Source organism: Schistocerca gregaria, chromosome 1 (assembly GCF_023897955.1).
Source record: "Schistocerca gregaria isolate iqSchGreg1 chromosome 1, iqSchGreg1.2, whole genome shotgun sequence".
Classification (NCBI taxonomy): domain Eukaryota; kingdom Metazoa; phylum Arthropoda; class Insecta; order Orthoptera; family Acrididae; genus Schistocerca; species Schistocerca gregaria.
Window position 1 is genome coordinate 651,497,813 of NC_064920.1, and position 12,361 is coordinate 651,510,173.

The 12,361-nt window shown below is 43.3% G+C and overlaps 1 protein-coding gene across 1 annotated transcript in view; it reads left to right on the plus strand.

Moving 5' to 3' along the window:
* The first annotated feature begins 612 nt into the window (after positions 1 to 612).
* LOC126267024 (facilitated trehalose transporter Tret1-2 homolog) overlaps positions 613 to 12,361 on the plus strand; it is a 28,808-nt gene continuing 17,059 nt past the window's right edge. Inside the window, exon 1 of the mRNA XM_049971843.1 lies at positions 613 to 658. Within this exon, the coding sequence (XP_049827800.1) occupies positions 613 to 658 (46 nt within the window). The remainder of the gene's footprint in view (positions 659 to 12,361) is intronic.

The window sequence follows — 12,361 nt, forward strand, 5'->3', positions numbered from 1 at the left end:
ATATGCTGAACAAATGATTTCTGTATTACGATGTTTATTATCCTCTTTTACATAAGGGAGGGCCAACGGCCTTGCTGCAGTGGTAACAACGGTACGCGTAAGATCACCGAAGTTTAGCGATGTCGGACCTGGCTAGCACTTTGATGAGAAACCATTAGCGTCTGACGAGTGCTGTTGGCAAGTCAGTTGCACTCAGCCCTTCTCAGGCCAATTGAGTATCTGTTTGACTGAGAAGTAGCGGCTTCGGTCACGAAAACTGACAACGGTCGGGAGAGCGGTATGTTGACCACATGTTCCTCCAAATCCGCACTCATATACCACCACATGCCTTCACACTCAGCTGAAATATTGAAAGTGGCTGATATGTTATCTTCAAGTAATGATTAGGAGAACAATCATTTGGAAGCTGATGACACGTAAGCTTTAACTACTTAGTTTTCGAGCATAGAGATAAATTGTTATTCACTAAATAATAACATGTAGATAATAAGAACTGAAAACAAGAGCATCCTCCGACTCGATTAGCATCTACGGATTATCTGCAGCTACTTATCGAGCTATATTGCTGGGTATTCCACCATTCGTGCGAAGAGCTTTGGACACTGGAGCACGATGCTGAAACGCAGCCGGCGGTTGCAGTACCTGGCTGCACTAGCAGGTAAACAGGCGCTGGGGCGTTTCCCATGCCCTCGGCGGATCATCTGTAAGTAAGGAAGTTACGGTTAGCAAAAAAGGAAATACGCTACAGACAAAAATTTGTCGTATAATTGTGGTACCTACGACGTGCCCAGTTATAATGAAGATTCTGTGTATAATACGCATATCACAAGCACCCTTAAGGTGGAACGTAGTTCATTTCTGTCGTTGTGCAGGACTAAAGAAAACGAAACGTCTTCCCTCGCCTATGAAATAGGAGAATGTAGCATGATGTGTGGTTGCGATATCTGCAGATGCTGTCGGAATCAGATGCAGACAGGTCTCCGACTCTAGAGAACGTACTCGATTTCTGTATCAGCTAAGTCTAGTAACTGGATTCGACCTGTATTATTGGCTTTCGCGGGAAATACAATTGCTCGTTAGGCGAAAACAGCTGGAATAGTATTCACTAAAAGTTATCGCACTGATGATTGAAACTGGTGTAGTCCCCTTCTGTTATGGATTTTCTTGGCTGCTAAATATTTCAAAAAATAATTATTCAAGTGGAACAAAAATACCTTATAGAAAATAATGTCTTCTTAAACAATGTGAAAAAACCACAGTGCCTTCTACTACGATGACGAAAAAAATGTGGGCATGAAATATTTTAGCGCTGGTATAAATAATTTAACGAGTAACAAGACATTGCCAGAACAACTCTTTTAGTTTATGTATTTTCAACATTTCAGCACGGTCAGCAATCGTGATAATCTAATATATAAGGAACTATCAGCCTCGATTGCGGTAATGAAACCTAGGTAAAGGTTGGTTTCATTACCGCAATCGAGGCTGATAATTTCTTATATATCTTTTAATTTACATATCGCGGGGTATTGCTATCTGGAATATCTTTTCTAAAAGAAAATTTCTTCCATTTGCCCGTAGCAGGAGTGTGCACTTTCCCTGTATATTGAATGTATATTGTCTAATTCCTCTCCGAGTACGTTGGCTACTTACATGATATTTCTGTGACTATCTGCAGATCTCAGTTAATCTTAATGAGAGTCCTTGGCCGGCGTCAGCTCAGCAGCTTACGTCCTTCAAAGTTTGAGTAATTTTCTAGTGGCCTTAAATGGTAGCCGAAGTCCCAGTTTTGTTTCCTGTCACAATTTTCTTCTCAAGAAATTGTGGTTAAATAATAATGAAAAGTGGCCTATAGTTCTATTCGGTTAGATTCCTGAGGTTTCAATACTGTAGCTGCAAACATTCAAGTATTCTTTTACAGTCTTTCCCCTGGACGTAAATGTGTAATGTGTCACATTTTCCGCCAGACATCAGCTTTATATTTGGCAGCAGGGAGTGGTTTGCAGTCGGGTTGCAAGATGTTGATTTTGACTGTGCGGACTGCATTCCGTGTGCTGAGACTCAGTTTTATTCTAGGCGATTCCCAAATAGTCATGTCATGGTCTGCTTGCACATAAATACGTAGGCTCACTAACTCTGTGGGATGCAGTTCGTGTGATGATACTCAGATTTTTCCTGGTGCATTTCCTATTAGTCATCGTGTGATGATAATTTCCTGCAAATAGTTCTTATCGTAGCAAATCGTAGTTTTTAACAGAATTATCCTTTGCCTCTTTCCCGAAGATGTCACTAAAACTGACCATAGCGCTGTCACTTTAATGTCCAGTAATATAGAATGATCGTTTTTCCATATTAGGCTCCAATTTGTTTTTGGATGTTTCGCTATCAAATAACGTCTCGGCACACGCCTCATGTCAAAGTGGTGTAGACATACAGCCATCTGTTGCAGAGAATTTGGATCGGCGTAGTTATGTTGCAGACAACAATAGTAAATACAGCTTGGTACTGATCACCCCGCATCTAGATTTACTGGTGGGGTGGCATTTTTTATATATTGTGAGGCGTGTTGCAATCTTCCTGGTAGAGTGCCTTCGTTCTTACTAACAAATCTATAAATGTCTTTAAATACATGGCCACACAATGTTTATACGTGTCAGGCAAAGCCAAGGCCACCACCATGGCAAGCGGTAACAGTTTTGAGAAAGCATAATTTATGTACACTCCTGGAAATTGAAATAAGAACACCGTGAATTCATTGTCCCAGGAAGGGGAAACTTTATTGACACATTCCTGGGGTCAGATACATCACATGCTCACACTGACAGAACCACAGGCACATAGACACAGGCAACAGAGCATGCACAATGTCGGAAACTAGTACAGTGTATATCCACCTTTCGCAGCAATGCAGGCTGCTATTCTCCCATGGAGACGATCGTAGAGATGCTGGATGTAGTCCTGTGGAACGGCTTGCCATGCCATTTCCACCTGGCGCCTCAGTTGGACCAGCGTTCGTGCTGGACGTGCAGACCGCGTGAGACGACGCTTCATCCAATCCCAAATATGCTCAATGGGGGACAGATCCGGAGATCTTGCTGGCCAAGGTAGTTGACTTACACCTTCTAGAGCACGTTGGGTGGCACGGGATACATGCGGACGTGCATTGTCCTGTTGGAACAGCAAGTTCCCTTGCCGGCCTAGGAATGGTAGAACGATGGGTTCGATGACGGTTTGGATGTACCGTGCACTATTCAGTGTCCCCTCGACGATCACCAGAGGTGTACGGCCAGTGTACGAGATCGCTCCCCACACCATGATGCCAGGTGTTGGCCCTGTGTGCCTCGGTCGTATGCAGTCCTGATTGTGGCGCTCACCTGCACGGCGCCAAACACGCATACGACCATCATTGGCACCAAGGCAGAAGCGACTCTCATCGCTGAAGACGACACGTCTCCATTCGTCCCTCCATTCACGCCTGTCGCGACACCACTGGAGGCGGGCTGCACGATGTTGGGGCGTGAGCGGAAGACGGCCTAACGGTGTGCGGGACCGTAGCCCAGCTTCATGGAGACGGTTGCGAATGGTCCTCGCCGATACCCCAGGAGCAACAGTGTCCCTAATTTGCTGGGAAGTGGCGGTGCGGTCCCCTACGGCACTGCATAGGATCCTACGGTCTTGGCGTGCATCCGTGCGTCGCTGCGGTGCGGTCCCAGGTCGACGGGCACGTGCACCTTCCGCCGACCACTGGCGACAACATCGATGTAATGTGGAGACCTCACACCCCACGTGTTGAGCAATTCGGCGGTACGTCCACCCGGCCTCCCGCATGCCCACTATACGCCCTCGCTCAAAGTCCGTCAACTGCACATACGGTTCACGCCCACGCTGTCGCGGCATGCTACCAGTGTTAAAGACTGCGATGGAGCTCCGTATGCCACGGCAAACTGGCTGACACTGACGGCGGCGGTGCACAAATGCTGCGCAGCTAGCGCCATTCGACGGCCAACACTGCGGTTCCTGGTGTTTCCGCTGTGCCGTGCGTGTGATCATTGCTTGTACAGCCCTCTCGCAGTGTCCGGAGCAAGTATGGTGGGTCTGACACACTGGTGTCAATGTGTTCTTTTTTCCATTTCCAGGAGTGTATATTTAATCTCTATACGAACCACGCCACTAATGTCAGCATTTATCTAGAATAATTTTTTGGCATCTGTGGGACTGCTGCGAAGTAAGAGAATTTTGCAAGAACATATATATTGTTCGCATCTGTTTAACTTGTGCAGATGCAGATATATACCTAATAAACTAGTAAGAGATAGCACTGATACCCCATGGTATATAAAATACATGAGAACACTGTTGCAGATGCAACGAAAAAACATGCCATATTTAACCCTTTATTTACTGTAATTCTAAAACATATAAAATCATGGTCCATCATCTTTACTTTGATTGTCGATGAATTGTTATTAAATCCATAACTAATTATTTTTTGAAAAATGATAGAGATTCATTAAAATGCATGAAAGATTAGGAGGACTTGTAAGTCCGGACGTTATTATACAAGCGAAGTAAACTGAAGTGACAAAAATAGTGGGGTACCTCTTAAGATCGTGGCACGGCGTAGTACAGAAATCTGATGTGGCATGGACTCAACAAGTCGTCGTAAGTCCCTTGCAGAAGTACTGAACTATGCTGTCTTTATAGCTGTCCATAACTGTGAAAGTGCTGCCGGTGGAGGTTTCTGTGCACGAACTGACCTCTCAATTATGTCACATAAATGCTCGATGGGATTCATGTCAGCGAACCGGATGGCCAAATCATTCTTTCGAATTGTCCATAATGTTCTTCAGACCAATCGCAAACAACTGTGGCCTGGTGACATGGCGCATATTCACCCATAAAGATTTCATCATTATTTGGGAATGTGAAGTCCATGAATGGCTGAAAATGATTTCCAAGTAGCCGAACGTAACCATTTCCAGTCAAAATCGGCATAGTTAGAGCATAGCACCCAGCCCATTCCATGTAAACGCAGTCCACACCACTACAGAGCCACCACCAGCTTGCACATTGCATTGTTGACAACTGGCGTCCATGGCTTCGGGGCGAATGCGTCATACTCGAATCCGTCCATCACCTCATACCAACTGATATCGGCCCTCAACTGACCAGATCACAGTTTTCCAGTCGTCTTGCGTTCAGATCCAGCTGTTATGGTCACGAGCCCAGGAGAAGCGCTGCAGGCGATGTCGTGCTGATAGCAAAGACTCTCTCATTGGTTGTCTGCTGCCGTAGCCCATTAACGCCCGGATTCGCCGCGAGGTCCTAATGGTATGATGGTCGCACGTCCCACCATATTTATGCAGTTATTTCACGCTGTTTTACTTGTCTGTTATTACTGACAATGTAAACAAACGCTGCTGCTCTCGGTCGTTAAGTGAAGGCCGTCGGTCCCTGCGTTGTTCGTGGGGAGAGGTAATACCTGAAATTTAATATCCTTGGTACACTCTTAACACTGTGGATTTGAGAATATTCAATTCCCTAAGGATTTCCGAAATTGAATGTTCCATGCATCTAGCTCCAACTACCATTCCGCGTTCAGAATCTGTTAATTCCCGTCGTGCATCCATAATCATACAGGAAACCTTTTCACATCAATCAGCTGACTGCAAATGACACCTCCTCCTATGCACTGCCCTTGTGTATGCGGTACTACCGGTATCTGTATATGTGCATATCGCTATTCCACGACTTCTGTTATCTCAGTGTACATCAAAAGGCTGAGAAGTCCCAAAAAGTTCATACATCTATGATTATTACTTATGGTGATAGTTATAAATTCAATAAAAAATATTACACTCTGAGCACTTTGAATGGGGTCTAGATTCCATCTTGTAGACGAGCTTCATATCTGCGTTTTGAATTGACAAATGTTGGCCTTTGGAAACGAAAATGCTTTTTTCTCCTTCGAGTAGAAAGAGGATATTTTTTTATCCTTTTTGGTTTTTGCAATGTTCTGTACGTTCGCTTTCCAAGTGGAAGTAGACCAAGCGTAGTTCTACTTTTGAAATCAACCAATGTAACTGTCCCTTTTACGGCATAGCGTGAAATGTAGGGATACATAAGGGTCATTTCCACCATTGAATAACACATTCAGTACCAATAAAGTTTTGACGTTCTGACTACCTCCTAAGGAGAGCTCACCATGTCAGCAGTATCTGTGCGACCCAAGTGTTCATTACAATCATGTTCGACTGTTAGTGCCTCCACTTAAATCTCTGATACATCGCTCTGGGTACTGGAAATACTGCAACTCCATTCTCATGATTTTGAAAGAAAGTGAACTGCATGATTGTCAGTCCACATTGTGCGAAGTATTAGCACATACTTCAAGAGATACCGCTTAAACATTTTGTTCATTGCCTGAATATTTTTCTTAAGCACTTAGTTCAGGTTCTGTAATATTTTGTAAAGTGTCTTTGCGTTATTATTCCGCCGAGTACTATGCATCATTTCACCTTCACTGTCATCGCTACATTCAGATGGTGTATTAGTATCATCTGGACACTTTTTCTAGTTGAGTACGAATTTCTTTGTCTGTTACCCCTCTTCTGCAATAGGTAGTCATAGCCTGAAAGAAAACCGTACTAAGTGCATTAATGTTTTACAAGTCAAGCATTATTTCTGTTGCTTTTTTATAAAATGGAACGTCATAATGTTGTCAACAATTATGTGTCTTTACTTACAAAATGTGAAAGCACAAAAAGCTATAAACATCAAAGCAAACTTGTGAAGTCCCTATCCTGTACCTGATGGGACTAATAAATCTTAATCATATTTTACATTATAACTGAATATTACAGTGGTACTGCATTGATATTTTATCCAAATTAACATTTGTATCCACAAACTACACCTAAATTTTCAATTTTCTTAGTTCAAAAATAAATCTTACTTTTACGCACGTAACCTTGCAGCGTTGTTCCACACCCCAAGCAGCCATTTGCAGTAAAGCTGTTCACATTTCAGGCTGTTGTATTGGCATTGGAGTGGCTATACTGACGTGCAACGTAGTAAGCACAAACTGTATGAAAGAGGTGTGACTGGTTAACTCCTAACTCCCACCACTAAATGAAGGGTTAAAAGAACGTGAAACCCGGAAGATTGGCGTAGTCTTACGAAGCTCATAATTTAGCGCTAACTTATGCGAGATGCTTTTAATAGTTTCGACAGCGAAACTCTGTCTTGAAATCTGCTAGAAAACAAAAAGAGATTCTGGTCGTATGTGAAGTACACCAGCAAGACGCAATCGATACCTTCACAGCGAGATAACAATGGTGATGTTCCTGATGAGAGTGTGATGATAGAAGAGTTACTAAACTCTGTTTTCCGAAATTCCTTCATCAAAGAAGAGGAAGTAAATATGCCAGAATTCGTATCAAGAACTACAGAGACCATGAGTAACTGAGAAACAAATATCCTCGGTGTAACGAAGCAACTTAAATCAATAATCGCAAGGCCTCCGGTTCAGATTGTATCCCAGTCAAATTGCTTTCTGAATTTGCTTGAACAATAGCGCCATTCTTAACTATCATATACAACCTCTTTCTCGTCGATTTCTCCGTCCCTAAGGATTCGCAAGGTGTACAGGTCGCACCAATACCCAAGAAAGAAAATATGAGTTATTCGTTTGATTAACAATACCCAAGAAAGAAAATATGAGTAATTTGTTTGATGACACTCCCATATCGCTAACGTCTATTTGCAGTGTGTTTGGAACACACAAAGCGCTCGAATATTATGAATTACTTCGATGAAAACGATTTATTGATCAATAGCAACAGAGATTCAGAAAATATCGTTCTAGTGAAACATAACTGGATCTTTATTCTCACAAATTAATGAGTGCTGTCGACAGGTGTATTGATTCCATATTTTTATATTTGGTTTTGACACTGTTCCTCAGAAGCAACTTCTAATAAAACGCCGTGCCTATGGAATATCGTCTCAGATATGTGACTCGATACGTGATTTCCTGTCAGAAAGGCCACAGTTCGTAGTAACTATTGGAAAGTCCTCGAGTAAAAGCCAAGAAGAAATTTCATTTCCTATATTGTGCAACTGCAGCCTGGAAATAATACATATTTTGTTCCTTCTATTCGCATTACAAATTGGATAAAATGTTTATTTTCCCTTCCTCATCAATGAAAATCCATTGTTTTGCTTTTTATAAAGTAATAATAAAAAATAAGATGGGGCGCTGGTTTATTTTTTTTACTTTTTCGAGCGTCTAAATAAATATATAAAAATAAAAAATGGTGTAGAGGCTAGGCTACTAAACTGTTGCATAGTTAAAAGGAAAAGCTGGGTGATAACGTGCTTGCTTCCTGTGCACTGGGTCCGGGTTCGATTCCCGGCCGGGCTGGAAATTTTCTCCGCTCGGGGACTGGGTGTTGTGTTGTCTCATCACCGGCCGCAACTCGCGCCGACTGAAATAAGACTCGCACTTGGCGGCCGACCCCGACTGGGACATCGCGGCTGGCAATGCAATGCGATCATTGTTTTAATCGAGTAATGCAAGGAATTTTCATGTACCCTCTGCTGTTCCTGCCCTACATACACGATTTAGCTGACAAGTTGTGCAGCTCACTTGCATTGTTTGTAGATGATGCTGTTATTTATCGCCTTTTCATCTCATTATATGATCAAAAGCAAATGCAAAATTATTTTCACAAGATATCTGCAGGGTGCGAAAAGTGACATTTTACTCTAAATAGTGAAAAGTGTAAAGTATTCCACATGATTAGTAAAAGCTATCAGCTAAATTTGCATTACACGGTGAATCACACAAATCTGAAGGCTGTCAATGAAACTAAATGCTTAGGAATTACAATTACGAATAACTTAAATTGGAACGATCACATAGATAATGTTGTAGGGAAATTAATCCAAAGACTGCGATTTTTTTCGAAGAACACTTAGAAAATGCAATAGGTCTACTAAAGTGTGTGCTTACATTACGCGAGTCCGCCGTCTTCTGGAGTATTACTGTGCAGTGCGGGGTCCGCATCAGAGGACTGACCAAGTACACCGGAAGAGGCCAAAGAAGAGCAGCTGGTTTTGTATTATCGCTAAATAGGAGAGAGAGTGCCACCGATGTAATACGCAAATCGGAGTGGGAATCATTAAAACAAAGGCGTTTCTCGTTGCGGCAGTATCATGCCATGAAATTTCAATCACCAACTTTCTCGTCACGGTGTCAAAATATGTTTTTGGAGTCCACATACGTAGGGACAAATGATCGTCATAATAAAATAAGAGGAATTTGATCCTTCACGAGAAGATTTAAGTGTTCGTCTTACCTACGCGCTATTCGAGATTCGAAGGGTAGAGTAATAGCTTGAAGGTGTCTGCCAGGCACATTGTGTACTGTTGAGCAGTCACGTAGAAGCAGATGTAGAGATGTTATTTTCTTAACGAAGCCTTATTTAGCGTTTTTCCTGCCGTGTCTTGTGGCTTGGCTGTAATGAAGATTCTCAGCTACAGTCCGGAGTGTGTATATACTCCGCTAGCCGTTGTGCAGTGTGACGGTGGTTGACAAATCGTACCAGTATTGGGGATGGTTTTCTGTATACCTCCGTACACCCCTGATCTCTCTTGTCTTACTGTTACGATCTACAACCGTGATATACGATTGTGGCAGCGTAATAGCCATCACGTCTTCTTGGAATATAAGTTCTGTAAACTTGAGTGTTCGGCAAGAACTATGGTGAGTTTCTTCTTTCCTTGCAACGATCCCTATTTGAGCTCAACGAGGATATCCATTACACTTTCTTATGGACTGTGCCGACCTGTTACGATCGCTCTACGTTTCTGGTCATGCTTACCCGATAAGGACTCCGCCAAATGGGATAATACGCTACAAGTGAACAAAATGACGTCTCGTATGAGGTTGTTACAACAGATACACTCCATCAAATCTAAGACTTCTCTTCGCCTTTCTTGACATTGCTTTTACTTTAACGTCCCAATCGTGCAGCTTGTTAGTATTTTTCTTACATGCTTATACGTGTGATAAGCTCTGGATGCTCACCACAAACCTTGTAACCGGCTACTATAGGGTACGTTATCTTTGTTATAGTCATACTCTTGCGTTTATCGATACTGAATCAGAGCTGCCATCCGTCGTACTAAATTTAAATCATTTGCAAGTCGTCTGCATTTTCTTATCGTCATCTGAAGACGACACTTTCCTGTATACGACAGAATCGTCAGCTGCTGAACATATCTGATAAACTGTTCACATGTACTAAGTTTGAGACGGCGGGAAATTAGGCGAAGAGAAATTATGGCTCATAGGTAGACTTATAAACAGCCGTTTTTGCCCTCTCTATTTGCGAGTGGAACAGGAAGAGAAATGAATAGTAGTGGTATACTCACCGTGCGGAGGCTTGCGGAGTGTGTACGTAGGCTTAGTGGAACAAGCTTGTAGGGAAGGCGAATGGATGACTTCTATTTACTTCCAGAATTTTGGGAACGTGAGGTTCGTCTGTAGAGGAGAACACCTCTAGTACCCTAGTGCGACCTACGTTTTAAACAAGGTATCGTTGATTTATTTCTTGTCAAACAAACGGAAAAATAATGTCTCCAGTCGCTCCTGTAAAGACACTGTTCTGGAAATTCATTTCCATTAATTTTTCTTTTTTAAGTTGCGTTTTTATAAATTCCAGGTGTATCGGATATCTCCCAGTCCCTTCTGTTGAAAAAGATGGTCACAGGGGTTCTAAGTGCCTTCACACATTACTGCTTCTAAAAAGAGTAACACAGTAAGTTGCCCCTTAGATGAAGTTGCATATTGTGGGGATCATCTGCAAGTCTGTCAAACTGCAGCCGGTGGTTCGCTGATTGTCTGAGTAGAGGACTGTTGGCCTCGTATCACTTGAAGACGTCTCGTTGCCCCTACTTGGCAATCTCCTCCGTAGCTAGTGGGCTTTTTACACTTTCTTGGGTCACACCCGTTGCTACACACTAGCGACTATTTGCCGCGAGTCCTTTGCCACCAGCCATCTCCGCCGCCCCCGCAGAGTCGTCAGCACCTGTGCCGGAAGTGATTCTGCGTCAGGGGTGGGCACGGGTATAGACGCCTTCCGTGCTCGACGTCCCAGCGCATTCTGACTTCGCGTGAGCAAGAGGTCGACGCCTGGCCACGCCCACGGAACTCGGACGCTTACCTGTCTCCGGAAAATGCATCTCATATCCTGTGTTAAATGAAGAGTATTGCCCTGCTGTTAGCGTCTTGCTCAAGGCCGATCCCGTAACGCACGCGTGGGAGAGCAAGTACGCCAGCCTCACGACCGGAGGAACGGCAACCGACCTCTCCAGTAATGGTCATACCACGACAGACGGTTACGTCTGAGAGAACCTTGCTTAGCTCCAGGAAGGTCACAGTGTTGAAACGTAAGGTATGATGTAATAGCATGCAACAGATGGATGTTAGCGATACTGGTTGCAGTTCTATGCATCACACTCTTACCCATTTTGTGAACAGGTGTGCCCTGCGCTTTTTGCCTGTCACATGGATCTATTCACTGCGCAAGAAGCTCTTGATAAATGTGAGGAGGAAAAGTATTTGTCTCCTCGATGTATTCAATGTAAAATCTAATGTAATTCCGTCAGCGCCTGGTGCATTATTCGCTTTAAAATAGTCTTCACTGTTTCTGGATGTGGACGGTACCAGTATCGAAATCTCCGACTTGTGAGTAAGGGCGGCTATCAAACGTGGATACATTGGTATCTATTTCAACGCGGACTTCTTTCAGTTTCCTGCTGCCATCCTCAGTTTCAACACGAGACGGGTTCACAATAGACCGGATGATTCGGACCCGTTCAGTTATTTCCATTAGGACGAGAACTTCCTAAAACTCTATGATAACATCTGAGTGCGGAAATTATCACAGGCTTCACGCGCCCTTCTAACTGATGCACTAGTTGCTATTAACTTTTTTTTCACACCTACATCTACACCATATGGTGCATGGCAAGGAGTACGTTCTCCCACTCCTGTCAGTTGCCTTTCATGCACCACTCGCAAATAGATCGACGGGAAATCGACTGCTTCTGTGCTTTTGTTTCAAGCACTAATTTATTATTATCGTGACTTCGCAGTGCTTACGAAAAATATACGTTGGTGGCAGTAGAATACTATTCTGCAGCCAGATGCAAATGCTAGGGCACGTATATATATTGTGAAAAGGAATGGGTCCCATAACACTCCCGGGTGGCAGGCTAGAGGTTACTTTAACGTCTGTAGACGTCTCTCCACTGAGAACAACATGCTGTGTTCTGTGTCCTAAAAACTCTT